At 43.4% G+C, this 20,603-nt stretch overlaps 1 protein-coding gene across 1 annotated transcript in view; it reads right to left on the bottom strand.

Moving 5' to 3' along the window:
* pde10a (phosphodiesterase 10A) overlaps window positions 1-20,603 on the bottom strand; it is a 58,837-nt gene that overhangs the window by 36,883 nt on the left and 1,351 nt on the right. The window contains exons 2-7 of the mRNA XM_041890990.2: window positions 20,248-20,297; window positions 19,359-19,499; window positions 16,375-16,536; window positions 15,244-15,294; window positions 1,793-1,851; window positions 1,182-1,233 (exon numbers count right to left, since the gene is read on the bottom strand). Of these exons, the coding sequence (XP_041746924.1) occupies window positions 1,182-1,233; window positions 1,793-1,851; window positions 15,244-15,294; window positions 16,375-16,536; window positions 19,359-19,499; window positions 20,248-20,297 (515 nt within the window). The remainder of the gene's footprint in view (window positions 1-1,181; window positions 1,234-1,792; window positions 1,852-15,243; window positions 15,295-16,374; window positions 16,537-19,358; window positions 19,500-20,247; window positions 20,298-20,603) is intronic.

The raw sequence follows: 20,603 nt of genomic DNA, 5'->3' as shown, positions 1-20,603 counted from the left end.
AATAAAAGTCCCATGATGGTAGTGACTGCCCATTACTGCATATCACTTATTAACCATCCTTTATTCACATTACTTTACTTTAATAAAATATTTCAGTTGTTGTGTATATTACATTAGTTTTATTTAATGACTTTATTATTTCATTCCAAGTCATCATCTCATCTCTATAGAGCTGCTGCCTATGCTGTCTGACTAAATCACTATTTTAGTAGTTCTTCAGAGTAAATAAGGCATACTTTTATGACTGCTGAATACCAACTATCAATCACTTAGATCATGTATTTTCAGGTAGAGATACCTTGCAAAGCAACCGCTCTCTAGCCCTCTCGATCACGCATTCTTCTGTCTCTTCTCTCAGTGTCTGCCCCACACTAACCTAATGTAGCAGGCGTAAAGGAAACACACAGACCGGACAAGTAGGTGCGCAATGGATTATGGTCATTGTAGTTAATTACTGTAACGTCGACGCAGGGAGTCAGGAAGCAGGTGCAGTTAGTGAGTTTAATGATAACGAACATAGAACGATGCAAAATAAGCGCACCGTCTGACAAGGAAACATAACCAACGCTACCTGATAACTGATGACAAAAGAGTGCTATATAAAGGGTAAGTAATCAGGGAGTAATGAAGTCCAGGTGTGACTGATGATGAGACGCAGGTGTGTGTAATGATGGGTTACCAGGTGTGCGTAAAGATGGGTTGCCAGGACCGGTGGTTAGTAGACCAGCGAAGTCGCGGGCCGGAGAGGGGGAACTGGAGTAGACGTGACAATGACCATGTTTTCTGCGCTAAACTATGTAGAACATTGGCCAGTTGGAAAATACAACTCCCTACTAAATCGCACAGTTTGGTCTTAATCTGATACATCTCTAGAGAAACTGCAATGCAATGTGCGCACTGAGCTCACAGAAAAAACCCCAGAATGAAATGGAATTCAAATAATCTAACTGACTTTGGTCAATTAGTTGTTTAGAAACAGAAAATAAATAATAACGCAATCTGATGCCTGACCGCACAGTCGAGGATGTGGCACGCAACCATTGGTTGATGCAATGAAACGCCTGCGCATCTAGTTGGGCAGGAACTCGACCAATGTCACCACAACGCAACACACCTCCTATGAAATAGCTCTACAAATAAAAACAGACACGAAATAAACTAATTATGAAATAAAAACGTACCATAATATGTTCAAGTAGAGAATCTATTGCCACAATGTTGTCAAAGTACGTTCTGTTGGAGAAAGAGAGAGAATGATAAAAACCGTGTTTCATAATCCTGGTCCTGGGGACCCAAAAAGGGGTGTATATTTTGGTATTTTCCCGAGTATGACACACACGATTCCACTAATCAACTCATCATCCAATCTTTGATTAGTGAGAACCAGGTGTGTAGTGCTAGGGGGAAAAAAACTAAATGTGCACCCCTTTGGGACCCCAGGACCAGCATTAAGAAACACTGGTGTAGATAACTGGATTGTATTCATTCACTTTATTATGTCATATTCTCTCTATTTACTTATATGTGTCTGCTACTACAAGACAGAAGTGGTACTTACTTTGACACATCTAGTAGGAAGTCATTGAGACTGACTTACTTTGACACATCTAGTAGGAAGTCATTGAGACTGACTTACTTTGACACATCTAGTAGGAAGTCATTGAGACTGACTTACTTTGACACATCTAGTAGGAAGTCATTGAGACTGACTTACTTTGACACATCTAGTAGGAAGTCATTGAGACTGACTTACTTTGACACATCTAGTAGGAAGTCATTGAGACTGACTTACTTTGACACATCTAGTAGGAAGTCATTGAGCTCGGTCTGTTTAGCTAGGCCTCTGCACACCTGGGGATACAACAACAACACGTCAGATGTTCAGCATTCAAACTAACATCAACGATCTTACGCTAACAGTTAGTTAGCCCTTTTGTTTATGTGTCAATAGCAGGATTACAGAGAGAGCGAGAGAGACAGAAAGACGGGGGAGAGAAAGACAGAGAGACAGTGGGCCTCTCTCACATTTCTGTCTGTGGACAGAGACACCATTGTTTAATGTCAGTGCAGACAGCTGTCTTGATATCTGATGTAACACAATGGTGTCTCTGTGGACAGACACGAGATGCATTGGGACACTGTGATCCGGGATGCATTGGGGCATTGTGATCCAGGATGCATTGGGACACTGTGATCCAGGATGCATTGGGACACTATGATTAGCAATGTGCATGCCCCGCACACTTAAGGATCTGGCTTTTTCAGCCATCTATTTCCTGTGTTTGAAGGGTGCAACATTCCACTTGTCACTTAAATCTCAATGGATTGATTGCTTTCATTTTTCTCCTATGACTCTTTCATAGTCTTGCTTGTGCCTGACGTTTTTTCCCTTTAACGTTACACAGCAAATTCCCCAGTGTTGGACCCATGTAGACACTGAACAGTGTTGAATTAACACACTGCTTACTGTAATGCTTTATTTGCATATTTCCCAGAGTGCCTTGCCTTTCAAGTGAATTGTAGAGTTACCAACCATGACTGAATATGTCCGTGACAGAGACATGCTTGTTGCATTCATCTATTTTCAGTCCTGTGGACTTCACCAAGTGAGATCCTAAGTGAATGTTATCATTAAAATTTGATTATTTAACACAATACCATATGTATTTCATAAAGCCTTATTTTGAAGGCTTACAATTAGCGATGGGGAAATGAAGCTTCCTGAAGCGTTGAGGTTTTCCAGCCAATTGTGTTGAAAATAGGTTCATTACACGAGGCTTTGATCAACACTGTGTACACTAGTGGCACCTGCTGGTCAAAATAATTTAGAGCAGGCAAATTATTATAGATGACGACCCACACCCCGTAACGCATGCACATTTTTGTCTTCTACCAAACCAATACCAAACCAAATCAGGTGGTTGTTTGACGAAATGATGCTTTGGACGTCTTTGATCACATGCTTCTGATAAAGTGATACAGGCATCGGCATACTGATTCAAAGTACACTGCTTAGCGGAGCTCCAGCATCACTCGTAACATCACTTCATACAATAAAAAATACTGGGTTGTTTAGATGACCCAACTGCTGGGTCACTTAGCCGGTATGTTTTTTTTTTTAAGAGTTGGTTTGTTGATGTTAGGTTATTGAGATATGTCAAATCAGAAGACTGGGGGCTTTGCTTAGTAGGGGCGTGAGTTTCAGTTATTTTTGACCACCCGTTAGAGTAAATGTCACTCCGCTTCATCTGTTCTGTTGAATTGTTGTCACGTTACGGTCAAACACTGACACGTTTGCAGCTTTAATGAAGCTTACAGAAGCCTATGTAAATTCCAATGTGATATCCTCAATGGAATAGTACCCACTTCGTTGCAATATGTCAATAATAAGGTTAATATTTTTGTTTTTTAATGTGCAATAATAATCAAGGAAAAGTTTTACATTGCAGTGTGCAAACTTAACATGATCAACAGGATTGACATTTACTCTCACGGGTAAAAAATACTATATCAAAGCCACGCCCTTAATAAGCCACGCCTTCTGAAAATAACCTATGGATTACATTTAAAAAGACCCAGCTGCTTGATAAACCCAGCATGAAAGTGAATAAAAACCCAATTTATGGTTAAATTAACCCATGCTGGGTTATTATTGTGATGTTACGTTTGACACCGGAGCGCCGAGACATGTGTCGAAATCGCTAAGCAGCTAACTTTGAAGCAGTGTGCCGATGCCTGTATCACTTTATCAGAAGTACGTCATCAATGACGTCCGAAGCTTTGTTTGATCACGTGCTTTTTCAAACAGTATGTTTTCAAAATGCAAGTTCCCACTGATTTCGCCGTCATTCCGGTGCTTTCTTCGATTCCAAGCTGCTTTAAAACATCAACCTCTACTGGACACCGTCCTTACAAATATAGTTATGATTTTGTACAGACAGTTTCACTTGACCAGTAGCTTAGCAGGTAGAGTAAGGAACTATGGAACATTCAAGGACGTGAGGGTTTGAGGTTGATGCCGGAGTGGGGATATCCATCCTTCAGAATTTTTTATCACCCACAACATGAATTCAGAATGACTGCCAGGGTTGGGAAGACTGCAATATGAGACTAAATAAACCATCTAAACTGGAACACCCATCGCAGTAACAGTAAGTCCAAGTAGCATATTGGCAATGGTGTAAAGTACTTAAGTAAAAATACTTTGAAGTACTACTTAAGTAGTTTTTGGGGGTATCTGTACTTTATTATACTATTTATATTTTTTTACAATTTTTACTTGTACTTCACTACATTCCAAAATAAAATAATGTACTTTTTAATCCATACATTTTCCCTGACACCCAAAGTAGTTGTTACATTTTGAATTCTTAGCAGGACATGAAAATGGTCCAATTCACACACTTATCAAGAGAACATCCCTGGTCATCCCTACTGCCTCTGATCTGGAAGACTCACTAAACATAAATGCTTCATTTGTAAATTATGTCTGAGTGTTGGAGTGTGCTCCTGGCTATACGGAAATTAAAAAAACAAGAAAATGGTGCCGTCTGGTTTGCTTAATATAAGGAATTTTTTATGATTTATACTTTTAATACTTATGTATATTTTAGCAATTACATTTACTTTTGATACTTAAGTATATTTAAAACCAAATACTTTTTTACTTTTATTCAAATAGTATTTTACTGGGTGACTTTCACTTTTACTTGCATCGTTTTCTATTAAGGTATCTTTACTTTTACTCAAGTATGACAGTTGGGTACTTTTTCCACCACTGGGATTAGTTTAGAAAATGCTTGTCATTTACAGTTTATTGGAGAAGCATAAGATTAATTAATCAATCAATCTACATGCAAAAACATAGATATTGAAACAAACAATTCTTAAAATCAATAGTGGCGCAGTGGTCTAAGGCACTGCATCACAGTGCTAGCTGTGCCACTAGAGATCCTGGTTCGAATCCAGGCTCTGTCGTAGCCGGCCGCGACCGGGAGACCCATGGGGCGGCGCACAATTGGCCCAGCGTCGTCCAGGGTAGGGGAGGGAATGGCCGGCAAGGATGTAGCTCAGTTGGTAGAGCATGGCGTTTGCAACGGCAGGGTTGTGGGTTTGATTCCCACGGGGGGCCAGTATAAAAAAATAAAAAAATAATGTATGCACTCACTAACTGTAAGTCGCTCTGGATAAGAGCGTCTGCTAAATGACTAAAATGTCAATGTAAATAGAGCATGCTGTGACATATGATAATGATGGGTGTGGTTTTGGTTCAGCTCTGGTTATTAACGCCAACACTGGGGTTATTTTACACCAATGAGTGTTAATTCAACACTTACAGAGTTAATTGTTATAGTTTAAAGTGTAGGCCATCAAAATAAGGCCTTATGAAATACGTAATGTATTGTTAAACAATTACATTTTAATGATAATATATTCACTCAGGATCTCACTTGGTGTCACTCTGTCACTAACAAATACAGTCATGGGTGGTAACTCTACAATTCACTCAAAATGCAACGCACTCTGGGAAATAAGGCTTTACACCAAGCATTGTGTTAATTTAACACTGTCCAGTGTCTATAGGGGTCCACACTTTCAGTGTTAATTTAAGACTCTCAGAGTTAAATGTAACACTGGAGAATTTGCTGTGTACAACCGTGGAAATATTTGCTATGACCTGTCAAACACACCCCGGTAATGACTGAAATGGGCCCAACGGAATACATTGTCTTACCATTAAATCTATAGTTGAATATCAAACCGAACACTTGGCCCCTAAGCCCTTTATCGAGTGGTCACTTGCTGATGTGTTTGATAGTGATCATTCTGCAAGTGTTTTCGCAAAAATTAGTATTGAGCCGATGCACACTCGACGTCCCAACTGCCACTTATCAACATTCCAAAAATCTAAATCTAGGCTAGGGAGAAAGTTGTAAAAACAAAATGACATCTCTTTACTCCTGTACAAAAGATGTGCAAGTAAATCGGTCGCCAGTGATTTTAATCAGCTGGTTTTGGCTTGTTTTAGACTGCCTGCTGTTAGCTACCTTCACTGACCAACACAGGGATGCACTTTAAGCTAGCTAAGATGCTAGCTATTGCTAAACAACAATGTAGCTTGTTACTTATTCAGGATAGTTTGCTTACTGATGAAGTTCTCCTAGTTCTCACTTCCCAGCAGTCAGTCCGTAATTAAGAATGTTTCCAATAGGGCTGACCCCATTTAGTCGACTTGTCGAGTGTTTGGTCGAAAGGCTGTTGATCGACCAAGATTTCTTTAGTTGAGCAGTCGCAAAAATGTATTCTTTTTTTTATTGGCACACGAGACACCTGTCTGATTCAGGCCTGTCTGAGTGGACTAATCCAGACACCTGTCTGATTCCGGCCTGTCTGAGTGGACTAATCCAGACACCTGTCTGATTCCGGCCTGTCTGAGTGGACTAATCCAGACACCTGTCTGATTCAGGCCTGTCTGAGTGGACTAATCCAGACACCTGTCTGATTCAGGCCTGTCTGAGTGGACTACTCCAGACACCTGTCTAATTCAGGCCTGTCTGAGTGGACTAATCCAGACACCTGTCTAATTCCCGCCTGTCTGAGTGGACTAATCCAGACACCTGTCTAATTCAGGCCTGTCTGAGTGGACTAATCCAGACACCTGTCTAATTCCCGCCTGTCTGAGTGGACTAATCCAGACACCTGTCTGATTCAGGCCTGTCTGAGTGGACTAATCCAGACACCTGTCTGATTCCCGCCTGTCTGAGTGGACTAATCCAGACACCTGTCTAATTCAGGCCTGTCTGAGTGGACTAATCCAGACACCTGTCTGATTCAGGCCTGTCTGAGTGGACTAATCCAGACACCTGTCTGATTCAGGCCTGTCTGAGTGGACTAATCCAGACACCTGTCTAATTCAGGCCTGTCTGAGTGGACTAATCCAGACACCTGTCTGATTCAGGCCTGTCTGAGTGGACTAATCCAGACACCTGTCTGATTCAGGCCTGTCTGAGTGGACTAATCCAGACACCTGTCTGATTCAGGCCTGTCTGAGTGGACTAATCCAGACACCTGTCTAATTCAGGCCTGTCTGAGTGGACTAATCCAGACACCTGTCTGATTCAGGCCTGTCTGAGTGGACTAATCCAGACACCTGTCTAATTCAGGCCTGTCTGAGTGGACTAATCCAGACACCTGTCTGATTCAGGCCTGTCTGAGTGGACTAATCCAGACACCTGTCTGATTCAGGCCTGTCTGAGTGGACTAATCCAGACACCTGTCTGATTCAGGCCTGTCTGAGTGGACTAATCCAGACACCTGTCTAATTCAGGCCTGTCTGAGTGGACTAATCCAGACACCTGTCTGATTCAGGCCTGTCTGAGTGGACTAATCCATTGCGGAAGCCGCGGGGGTGGTACACCAGCATCACCAGTAGTACATTTACATTAATTACCATAATGTCTAATCTACTATGTTTGTTTGTTTACGCTCATTTCTGTTAATGCATTCAATATATTATTATTCCAGTCTTACCGTTGTCATTGTAGGAGCGGACACATTGTTTGCAGAGTGCACAACCTAGGCTACACTTGTGAGAAACAAGTTTGGGATTATTTCATTCCATTTACGAGTTGTCAATTTAGTCATTGTCTTCTGTTTCCAGCGCTCCTGTCAATCTTCAGTAAGGACATGCACCTGATTACGCATAGAAGTAGGCCTAGGCTACCTGGCCTATAAATGTGCCCATTTGGGGATCTGATACTATTTACATTTTACATTTACATTTTACATTATTTAGCAGACGCTCTTATCCAGAGCGACTTACAGGAGCAATTAGGGTTAAGTGCCTTGCTCAAGGGCACATCGACAGATTTTTCACCTAGTTGGCTCGGGGATTAGAACCAGCGACCTTTCGGTTACTGGCACAACGCTCTTAACCACTAAGCTACCTGCCGCCCATTTCTGATTGTCTTAACTCACCATCACTGTGTAGCTTCTCAAATAAGTGTTTTCTTTGCCTCAAACAGCAAGTAAACAAAGTATGTTTTTACATCCATTGAGAATGACAACAGTTCCTCAACGTAGTCTTTTCAGTTCTCTCCCTTTCGATTACCACTCAGCGTGAAAACACGTCATGCTCTGATCCGGTGGAAACGTCATAGTATAGGCCTACCTGATTACTTCTTATCCCTTGGCGCAAAATAGTCTACAGCTGTGTCTGTCCGGAGTTCACTCGCACAGGAAACTCTGAGGGCCCAGAATATTGTATACAATGTTGCTAGTTTGCTAGCACCAGCTTCAGGCAGGACCTGATGGATGATACAATGTTTCAAGTTCCTTGCAGACATGCCACTAGTAGCCGATATGATTTATAGGATATTTATTGTTATCAGGATATTTTCTACCTGCAGGCTGCAATGTTTTTATTTGTTGGCTTTATGGAGGCTATTTTTACATAGTTTGCAATGGGTTACTTTTAGATTTATATCATTTTCATTTAGATAGGATTTTGATTAACCACATGACATTGATTTTGCGATATGAAGACTTCATTATAAATGAAATGATTACTGTTCCCACGAAAATGTGCATATGAAAATCATAACTGGAACGAAGATTGGTAGAAATGGTAAGATAAATTGGCATTCCACATGAGAAAGGTTGCCGACTCCTCCTGTAGCCCACTACCAGCAACTAGATCTAATTTGTGTCTTATTGAATCAACAGTGAGCTTAAAGCATCAGACAAGCTCATTAGTCTACATATAGTTGATTTTACTCAAACATAGGGTGTGTCTATATATGGAAAAATACACATTTAAAAATTCTGACCAATGGATTGGGTCGAAAGAACAGAGCAGGTTAGTGCAGGTAGGCCTAGACAGAGAAAGTGTTTGGTGGTTGCAGCCCTGTCCCACCCCTTTATGTTAATGTATTAATATATGAATACAGCCAGTGTATCTATGCAAATTAGGCACATATAATGTCCTTTATTTTAACACAAAATCATTTTTTAAATACCTGATACTATAAGAAAATGTATATACAGTTGAAGTCGGAAGTTTACATACACTTAGGTTGCAGTCATCAAAACTCGTTTTTTTCAACCACTCCACAAATTTCTTGTTAACAAACTATAGTTTTGGCAAGTCGGTTAGGACATCTACTTTGTGCATGACACAAGTAATTTTTCCAACAATTGTTTACAGACAGATTATTTCACTGTATCACAATTCCAGTGGGCCAGAAGTTTACATACACTAAGTTGACTGTGCCTTTAAACAGCTTGGAAAATTCCAGAAAATGATGTCATGACTTTAGAAGCTTCTGATAGGCTAATTGACATCATTTGAGTCAATTGGAGGTGTACCTGTGGATGTATTTCAAGGCCTACCTTCAAACTCAGTGCCTCTTTGCTTGACATCATGGGAAAATCAAAAGAAATCAGCCAAGACCTCAGAATTTTTTTGGTAGATCTCCACAAGTCTGGTTCATCCTTGGGAGCAATTTCCAAATGCCTGAAGGTACCACGTTCATCTGTACAAACAATACTACGCAAGTATAAACACCATGCAGCCGTCATACCGCTCAGGAAGGAGACGTGTTCTGTCTCCTAGAGATGAACGTACTTTGGTGCGAAAAGTGCAAATCAGTCGCAGAACAACAGCAAAGGACCTTGTGAAGATGCTGGAGGAAACAGGTACAAAAGTATCTACAGTGGGGAAAAAAAGTATTTAGTCGCCACCAATTGTGCAAGTTCTCCCACTTAAAAAGATGAGAGAGGCCTGTAATTTTCATCATAGGTACACGTCAACTATGACAGACAAATTGAGAAAATAAAATCCAGAAAATCACATTGTAGGATTTTTTATGAATTTATTTGCAAATTATGGTGGAAAATAAGTATTTGGTCACCTACAAACAAGCAAGATTTCTGGCTCTCACAGACCTGTAACTTCTTCTTTAAGAGGCTCCTCTGTCCTCCACTCGTTACCTGTATTAATGGCACCTGTTTGAACTTGTTATCAGTATAAAAGACACCTGTCCACAACCTCAAACAGTCACACTCCAAACTCCACTATGGCCAAGACCAAAGAGCTGTCAAAGGACACCAGAAACAAAATTGTAGACCTGCACCAGGCTGGGAAGACTGAATCTGCAATAGGTAAGCAGCTTGGTTTGAATAAATCAACTGTGGGAGCAATTATTAGGAAATGGAAGACATACAAGACCACTGATAATCTCCCTCGATCTGGGGCTCCACGCAAGATCTCACCCCGTGGGGTCAAAATGAACACAAGAACGGTGAGCAAAAATCCCAGAACCACACGGGGGGGACCTAGTGAATGACCTGCAGAGAGCTGGGACCAAAGTAACAAAGCCTACCATCAGTAACACACTACGCCGCCAGGGACTCAAATCCTGTAGTGCCAGACGTGTCCCCCTGCTTAAGCCAGTACATGTCCAGGCCCGTCTGAAGTTTGCTAGAGTGCATTTGGATGATCCAGAAGAGGATTGGGAGAATGTCATATGGTCAGATGAAACCAAAATATAACTTTTTGGTAAAAACTCAACTCGTCGTGTTTGGAGGACAAAGAATGCTGAGTTGCATCCAAAGAACACCATACCTACTGTGAAGCATGGGGGTGGAAACATCATGCTTTGGGGCTGTTTTTCTGCAAAGGGACCAGGACGACTGATCCGTGTAAAGGAAAGAATGAATGGGGCCATGTATCGTGAGATTTTGAGTGAAAACCTCCTTCCATCAGCAAGGGAATTGAAGATGAAACGTGGCTGGGTCTTTCAGCATGACAATGATCCCAAACACACCGCCCTGGCAACGAAGGAGTGCCTTCGTAAGGTGCATTTCAAGGTCCTGGTGTGGCCTAGCCAGTCTCCAGATCTCAACCCCATAGAAAATCTTTGGAGGGAGTTGAAAGTCCGTGTTGCCCAGCGACAGCCCCAAAACATCACTGCTCTAGAGGAGATCTGCATGGAGGAATGGGCCAAAATACCAGCAACAGTGTGTGAAAACCTTGTGAAGACTTACAGAAAACGTTTGACATGTGTCATTGCCAACAAAGGGTATATAACAAAGTATTGAGAAACTTTTGTTATTGACCAAATACTTATTTTCCACCATAATTTGCAAATAAATTCATTAAAAATCCTACATTGTGATTTTCTGGATTTTTTTTTCTAATTTTGTCTGTCATAGTTGACGTGTACCTATGATGAACATTACAGGCCTCTCTCATCTTTTTAAGTGGGAGAACTTGCACAATTGGTGGCTGACTAAATACTTTTTTTCCCCACTGTATATCCACAGTAAAACGAGTCCTATATCGACATAACCTGAAAGGCTGCTCAGCAAGGAAGAAGCCACTGCTCCAAAACCGCCATTAAAAAGCTAGACTACGTTTTGCAACTCCACATGGGGACAAAGATCATACTTTTTGGAGAAATGTCCTCTGGTCTGATGAAACAAAAATATAACTGTTTGGCCATAATGACCATCGTTATGTTTGGAGGAAAAAGGGGGTTGCTTGCAAGCCGAAGAACACCATCCCAACCGTGAAGCACGGGGGTGGCAGCATCATGCTGTGGGGGTGCTTCGCTGCAGGAGGGACTGGTGCACTTCACAAAATAGATGGCATCATGAGGAAGGAAAATGATGTGGATATACTGAAGCAACATCTCAAGACATCAGTCAAGAAGTTAAAGCTTGGTTGCAAATGGGTCTTCCAAATGGACAATGACCCCAAGCATACTTCCAAAGTTGTGGCAAACTGGCTTAAGGACAACAAAGTCAAGGTATTGGAGTGGCCATCACAAAGCCATGACCTCAATCCTATAGAAAAGTTGTGGGCAGAACTGAAAAGGCGTGTGCGAGCAAGGAGGCCTACAAACCTGACTCCAGGAGGAATTGGCCAAAATTCAAAGCTTGTGGAAGGCTACCCGAAACGTTTGACCCAAGTTAAACAATTTAAAGGCAATGCTAACAAATACTAATTGAGTGTATGTAAACTTCTGACCCACTGATGAAAGAAATTAAAGCTGAAAATTATTCTGACATTTCACATTCTTAAAATAAAGTGGTGATCCTAACTGACCTAAGACAGGGAATTTTTACTAGGATTAAATGTCAGGAATTGTGAAAAAACTGAGTTTAAATGTATTTGGCTGAGGGGTATGTAAACTTCCGACTTCAACTGTATGAGTGCATTCTAAGACCCATGGGGCGGTGCACAATTGGCCCAGCGTCGTCCAGGGTAGGGGAGGGAATGGCCGGCAGGGATGTAGCTCAGTTGGTAGAGCATGGCGTTTGCAACGCCAGGGTTGTGGGTTTGATTCCCACGGGGGGCCAGTATAAAAAATAATGTATGCACTCACTAACTGTAAGTCGCTCTGGATAAGAGCGTCTGCTAAATGGCTAAAATGTAAATGTAAGAAAACAATAATGAAATTTGGCAATAAATATAATACCTGATTCCCAACAATCTCCATGAATTATTTGTCCATGCCATAGAATGCTTTATGTGCTATAATTAAGTCAATATCTGATGGATTATAAACATCTAAAAGTTTGGAGTATCTTCATCCATTGTCCAACTGTTGCATTTATTATAATTGTTTTAAAAATATTTTAACAATTTTAATATGACCGTTGCTACTGTGATCCAGGATGCATTGGGACACAGTGATCCAGGATGCATTGGGACACTGTGATCCAGGATGCATTGGGACACTGTGATCCAGGATGCATTGGGACACTGTGATCCAGGATGCATTGGGACACTGTGATCCAGGATGCATTGGGACACTGTGATCCAGGATGCATTGGGACACTGTGATCCAGGATGCATTGGGACACTGTGATCCAGGATGCATTGGGACACTGTGATCCGGGATGCATTGGGGCATTGTGATCCAGGATGCATTGGGACACTGTGATCCAGGATGCATTGGGACACTGTGATCCAGGATGCATTGGGACACAGTGATCCAGGAAGCATTGGGACACTGTGATCCAGGATGCATTGGGACACTGTGATCCAGGATGCATTGGGACACAGTGATCCAGGATGCATTGGGACACTGTGATCCAGGATGCATTGGGACACTGTGATCCAGGATGCATTGGGACACTGTGATCCAGGATGCATTGGGACACTGTGATCCAGGATGCATTGGGACACTGTGATCCAGGATGCATTGGGACACTGTGATCCAGGATGCATTGGGACACTGTGATCCAGGATGCATTGGGACACTGTGATCCAGGATGCATTGGGACACTGTGATCCAGGATGCATTGGGACACTGTGATCCAGGATGCATTGGGACACTGTGATCCGGGATGCATTGGGACACTGTGATCCAGGATGCATTGGGACACTGTGATCCAGGATGCATTGGGACACAGTGCATTGGGTTCCATGTTCTGTAGCTCCCAGTAGGTAAAAATAACAATGACCACAGACACAACCCTGTCCCAATGACCACAGACACAACCCTGTCCCAATGACCACAGACATAACCCTGTCCCAATGACCACAGACACAACCCTGTCCCAATGACCACAGACACAACCCTGCCCCAATGACCACAGACACAACCCTGTCCCAATGACCACAGACACAACCCTGCCCCAATGACCACAGACACAACCCTGTCCCAATGACCACAGACACAACCCTGTCCCAATGACCACAGACACAACCCTGTCCCAATGACCACAGACACAACCCTGTCCCAATGATCACAGACACAACCCTGTCCCAATGACCACAGACACAATCCTGTCCCAATGACCACAGACACAACCCTGCCCCAATGACCACAGACACAACCCTGCCCCAATGACCACAGACACAACCCTGTCCCAATGACCACAGACACAACCCTGCCCCAATGACCACAGACACAACCCTGTCCCAATGACCACAGACACAACCCTGTCCCAATGACCAGACACAACCCTGTCCCAATGACCACAGATACAACCCTGTCCCAATGACCACAGATACAACCCTGTCCCAATGACCACATATACAACCCTGTCCCAATGACCACAGACACAACCCTGTCCCAATGACCACAGATACAACCCTGTCCCAATGACCACAGACACAACCCTGTCCCAATGACCACAGACACAACCCTGTCCCAATGACCACAGACACAACCCTGTCCCAATGACCACAGACACAACCCTGTCCCAATGACCACAGACACAACCCTGTCCCAATGACCACAGACACAACCCTGTCCCAATGACCACAGACACAACCCTGTCCCAATGACCACAGACACAACCCTGTCCCAATGACCACAGATACAACCCTGTCCCAATGACCACAGATACAACCCTGTCCCAATGACCACAGATACAACCCTGTCCCAATGACCACAGACACAACCCTGTCCCAATGACCACAGATACAACCCTGTCCCAATGACCACAGATACAACCCTGTCCCAATGACCACAGACACAACCCTGTCCCAATGACCACAGACACAACCCTGTCCCAATGACCACAGATACAACCCTGTCCCAATGACCACAGATACAACCCTGTCCCAATGACCACAGACACAACCCTGTCCCAATGACCACAGACACAACCCTGTCCCAATGACCACAGACACAACCCTGTCCCAATGACCACAGACACAACCCTGTCCCAATGACCACAGATACAACCCTGTCCCAATGACTACAGACACAACCCTGTCCCAATGACCACAGACAGAACCCTGTCCCAATGACCACAGACACAACCCTGTCCCAATGACCACAGACACAACCCTGTCCCAATGACCACAGATACAACCCTGTCCCAATGACCACAGACAGAACCCTGTCCCAATGACCACAGACACAACCCTGTCCCAATGACCACAGACACAACCCTGTCCCAATGACCACAAACACAACCCTGCCCCAATGACCACAGACACAACCCTGTCCCAACGACCACAGACACAACCCTGTCCCAATGACCACAGACACAACCCTGTCCCAATGACCACAGACACAACCCTGTCCCAATGACCACAGACACAACCCTGTCCCAATGACCACAGACACAACCCTGTCCCAATGACCACGTGCTACCTATCAAGCATTTATCAAATGTGTGTTATCAAGCATTTGTAACCAAATACACCTGACACATCACATACAGAAACATTTCTTACTTGTCTGATGAAAATGTTTTGTAAAATAATCCAATGCTCACCTGTACTTGGTGAATAGCTACAGATGCCCATGCTAAATTCGCCGTTGCAACCTTTAAGAAAATCATTATTATTTATTTATTTCACAGGGACAATGCACATAAATGAACATTTCTGTAAATGTGCCATATTTAGCCAGCTGGCTAGTTTTCATCTGTATTCCTTGGGCAGATACATACTTATTTTTTTGCATCACAAACATTTTGCATTTAAAATAAATACAAATATTTAAAAAATAACAGTTCCAAAGTGGGCTTTAAAATAATAGAAGCTAAAAATAATTATAACAAAAAAATGGTTAGCGTCCATGTATTTATATATTTGACAGGGATATTTATTAATAGACATATAAACTGGACTTTCATATGAATATGGGTAACATTCATCATATAATGAGTATTCCCGGTATTCCCATTTGACATTCCCATGTGTGTCCTCATCATGTTTGTTTATCCAACCTAATGCCCTCTCCAATAATGACTGGTACGTAACATCCCAGTGGGCAAAACTGGTTGAAAAGACGTCATTACAACAAGATTACGGTGACGTTCTTACAACGTTAATGCAACCATCCTTTCCCGCTGGGTAGTCATATAATTAACCCCTCAGTGCCTGTCACCTAAAAGTGTCTACCTGTCCTCTGATTGGCTCATTAGCAGCTAATAGCAGAGTTGCAAAACCTTGGTCTGGTCCTCAAGGACTCACTGATCGCTGCTCTCCTTATGAACGCCTAATGGAGCTATTACAGGAAGCCATTGCCTAGCCCTTAGCCTCTGCTGAGTCCCCAACAACTGGATGTTCCGCTTTTCAGGGGAAATGGAAAGAGCGCTTGTGACAAAACTTCAGCTTTTGGACGTTAACAAAGCAACGCTCCATCTTAACTCCTCCTCCACATTTACTGGATTGGTTGAACAGTACAGAAGAGAACCTTCCCCGACAGTTATTTTGTAGGGGATCTAGTTTCAGGTGTTTCTTTTACGCCTGCTACATAGGTTAGCTTGACCTAGAGAGTCAAATCACCTCTAAGGCTGTGTTCACACAGACAGGCTTCATGTGTATGTGTGCATGTTTGTGTGTGTGTATGTGTCTCTGTGCGTGCGTGCGTGCGTGTGTTGGTGTGTGTGTGCTTGTACCTCCTGGTTGCTGGAAGTGAAGGGCTCGTGGCCCCAGTGCCGATGCAGCTCCAGGATAGCTATGAGGTCACCGATGGCCGTGAGGATGGGGAGGCACAGGACAGAGTGAACATGATTCCCTGAGTCTGAGTCCTGTCCTGTGCCTTCAGGGAAACGCTCGTCCTGGAGAGAGAGGAGAGGAGAGGAAGAGCGAGAGAGAGAGAGAGAGAGAGAGAGAGAGAGAGAGGGGAGAGGAAGGGCGAGAGCGAGAGGGAGAGGAAGGGCGAGAGCGCGAGAGAGAGAGAGAGCGAGAGCGAGAGGAAGAGCGAGAGAGAGAGAGAGGAGAGGAAGAGCGAGAGAGAGAGAGAGAGAGAGGAGAGGAAGAGCGGAGAGAGAGAGAGAGAGAGAGAGAGAGAGAGAGAGAGAGAGAGGAGAGGAAGAGCGAGAGAGAGAGAGAGAGAGAGGAGAGGAAGAGCGAGAGAGAGAGAGAGCGAGCGAGAGAGAGAGAGGAGAGAGAGAGGAGAGGAAGAGCGAGAGAGAGAGAGAGAGAGAGAGAGGTTAGATTAGAGGTCAGAGATTAGGGGGCAGGTGTTAAAGGTGGTGAGGATGAGAAGGCACAGGACAATGTGAACACGAATCTGAATCCCTGAGACTGAATCCCTGAGTCTGAATCCCTGAGACTGAATCCCTGAGACTGAATCCCTGAGACTGAATCCCTGAGTCGTCCTGCACAGAAGTCTGGGGTCCTGAGGTCAAAGCATTTGAAATAAAACATACACAATCCGAACCAAATACTTTGGGAAGTTTGATTTATCCTGCATTAGGGTTAGTGTTTTGGGTTAGTGTTTTAGGTTAGGGTAAGGGTTAGTGTTTTGGGTTAGGGTAAGGGTTAGGGTTTTGGGTTAGGGTTAGTGTTTTAGGTTAGGGTAAGGGTTAGTGTTTTGGGTTAGGGTAAGGGTTAGTGTTTTGTATTAGGGTAAGAGTTAGTGTTTTGGGTTAGGGTTAGCATTTGGGGTTATGATAAGTGCTAGTGTTTTGGGGTTAGGATAAGGGTTAGTGTTTTTAGGTTAGGGTTAGGGTTAGGGTTAGTGTTTTGGGTTAGTGTTTTAGGTTAGGGTAAGGGTTAGGGTTTTCGGTTAGGGTTAGTGTTTTGGGTTAGTGTTTTAGGTTAGGGTAAGGGTTAGTGTTTTGGGTAAGGGTTAGGGTTTTGGGTTAGGGTTAGTGTTTTGGGTAAGGGTTAGGGTAAAGGTTAGTGTTTTGGGTTAGGGTAAGGGTTAGTGTTTTGGGTTAGGGTTAGTGTTTTGGGTTAGGATAAGGGTTAGTGTTTTGGGTTAGGATAAGGGTTAGTGTTTTGGGTTAGGATAAGGGTTAGTGTTTTTGGGTTAGGGTAAGGATTAGTGTTTTGGGTTAGGGTTAGTATTTTGGGTTAGTGTTTTAGGTTAGGGTAAGGGTTAGTGTTTTGGGTTAGGGTAAGGGTTAGGGTTTTGGGTTAGGGTTAGTGTTTTAGGTTAGGGTAAGGGTTAGTGTTTTGGGTTAGGTTAAGGGTTAGTGTTTTGTATTAGGGTAAGAGTTAGTGTTTTTGGGATAGGGTTAGGGTTTTTGGGCTAGGGTTAGTATTTTAGGTTAGGGTTAGTGTTTTGGGTTAGGGTAAGGGTAAGGGTTAGTGTTTTGGGGTTAGGGTAAGGATGAGTGTTTTGGGTTAGGATAAGGGTTAGTGTTTTTGGGTTAGGGTAAGGGTTAGTGTTTTGGGTTAGGGTTAGCATTTGGGGTTATGATAAGTGTTAGTGTTTTGGGGTTAGGATAAGGGTTAGTGTTTTTAGGTTAGGGTTAGGGTTAGGGTTAGTGTTTTGGGTTAGTGTTTTAGGTTAGGGTAAGGGTTAGGGTTTTCGGTTAGGGTTAGTGTTTTGGGTTAGTGTTTTAGGTTAGGGTAAGGGTTAGTGTTTTGGGTAAGGGTTAGGGTTTTGGGTTAGGGTTAGTGTTTTGGGTAAGGGTTAGGGTAAAGGTTAGTGTTTTGGGTTAGGGTAAGGGTTAGTGTTTTGGGTTAGGGTTAGTGTTTTGGGTTAGGATAAGGGTAATGTGTTTTGGGTTAGGATAAGGGTTAGTGTTTTGGGTTAGGATAAGGGTTAGTGTTTTTGGGTTAGGGTAAGGATTAGTGTTTTGGGTTAGGGTTAGTATTTTAGGTTAGGGTTAGTGTTTTGGGTTAGGGTAAGGGTTAGTGTTTTTGGGTTAGGGTAAGGATTAGTGTTTTGGGTTAGGATAAGGGTTAGTGTTTTTGGGTTAGGGTAAGGATTAGTGTTTTGGTGTTAGGGTAAGGGTTAGTGTTTTGGGTTAGGGTTAGCATTTGGGGTTAGGATAAGTGTTAGTGTTTTGGGGTTAGGATAAGGGTTAGTGTTTTTAGGTTAGGGTTAGGGTAAGGGTTAGTGTTTTGGGTTAGGGTAAGGGTTAGTGTTTTGTATTAGGGTAAGAGTTAGTGTTTTTGGGATAGGGTTAGGGTTTTTGGGTTAGGGTTAGTATATTAGGTTAGGGTTAGTGTTTTGGGTTAGGGTAAGGGTTAGTGTTTTGGGGTTAGGGTAAGGATGAGTGTTTTGGGTTAGGGTTAGCATTTGGGGTTAGGGTAAGGATTAGTGTTTTGGGGTTAGGGTAAGGGTTAGTGTTTTTTTGGGTTAGGGTTAGCATTTGGGGTTATGATAAGTGTTAGTGTTTTGGGGTTAGGATAAGGTTTAGTGTTTTTAGGTTAGGGTTAGGGTAAGGGTTAGTGTTTTGGGTTAGGGTAAGGGTTAGTGTTTTGTATTAGGGTAAGAGTTAGTGTTTTTGGGATAGGGTTAGGGTTTTTGGGTTAGGGTAAGGGTTATTGTTTTGGGTACCGGTAAGGGTTAGTGTTTTGGCGTTAGGGTTAGTGTTTTTGGTTAGGGTAAGGGTTTGTGTGTTCGGTTAAGTTTAGGGTAAGGGTTAGTTTTTAGGGTTAGGGTAAAGATTAGGTGTATTTATAGTATGCTGAATCTCACCCCTGTGATGTCCTCTACTAGCAGTGTTTTGCGTGTTGTGGCGACGTGAGCGGCGATGGTGGTCCCAAACGCGATGGGACCAGCTGGGATGAGGGTGGGAGGACCGTCCTCAGCCCCCGTCGGTTTAAACAAACACAAGCTCTGAGGAAGGACCAGAGACACTCAATCAGGAGGGACCAGAGAGAGAGAGATGAACATGGATACACTCAATCAGGAAGGACCAGAGAGAGATGAACATGGATACACTCAATCAGGAAGGACCAGAGAGAGATGAACATTGATACACTCAATCAGGAAGGACCAGAGAGAGATGAACATGGATACACTCAATCAGGAGGGACCAGAGAGAGAGACAGCGAGATGAACAGGATGCACTCAATCAGGAGGGACCAGAGACAGAGAGATGAACATGGATACACTCAATCAGGAGGGACCAGAGACAGAGAGATGAACATGGATACACTCAATCAGGAGGGACCAGAGACAGAGAGATGAACATGGATACACTCAATCAGGAAGGACCAGAGAGAGATGAACATGGATACACTCAATCAGTCACTTACTATACACTACATCATGTTAGTCATTTAGCAGAAGCTCTTATCCAGAGCCACTTACAGTCTGTGCATTAATCTTAAAATAGCTAGGTGAGACAACCACCTGTCCCAGTCATAGTCAGTCCACACTAATCACTCAGTAGACCAGATTAATTTACACAGACTCACTAAAAAGGTGCAATCTGCAATATGTCCACACATTTATTATTGAGGATATACATTGTTAATGCCTCATTAATTAAGGATTGTGGCTTTAAGACTCATCACTTACTAGACTAGATCAGTGGAGCTCAAAGTAGTTGATCTGACTATACAGTATGTGGTTCACTTACATTGTTGCATTCTGCCAAGAGGTAAAGTGCAAATCCGTCTGCTTTCGTGGCTGTTCAAAGACAAGAGATGTGTGACAGTTACAATCTGTAGTCTGTAATCTGTAGTTACCCAGATGGTGTGGTATACAGTATATGTTGTGTGTCAAGTGACGGAGCGCGGGGCGAGGGTGGAGCCCAGGGCGGAGCGCAGGGTGAGCACAGGGCGGAGCACAGGGCGAGGGCGGAGCGCAAGGCGAGGGCGGAGCGCAGGGCGAGGGCGGAGCGCAAGGCGAGGGCGGAGCGCAAGGCGAGGGCGGAGCCCAGGGCGGAGCGCAAGGCGAGGGCAGGGCGAGTGCAAGGCGGAGCACAGGGCGAGG

The sequence above is a fragment of the Coregonus clupeaformis genome, chromosome 1 (assembly GCF_020615455.1).
Source record: "Coregonus clupeaformis isolate EN_2021a chromosome 1, ASM2061545v1, whole genome shotgun sequence".
Taxonomy (NCBI): domain Eukaryota; kingdom Metazoa; phylum Chordata; class Actinopteri; order Salmoniformes; family Salmonidae; genus Coregonus; species Coregonus clupeaformis.
Note: the sequence above shows the minus strand (reverse complement) of the source record. Positions and strands in the feature narration are given on the sequence as shown.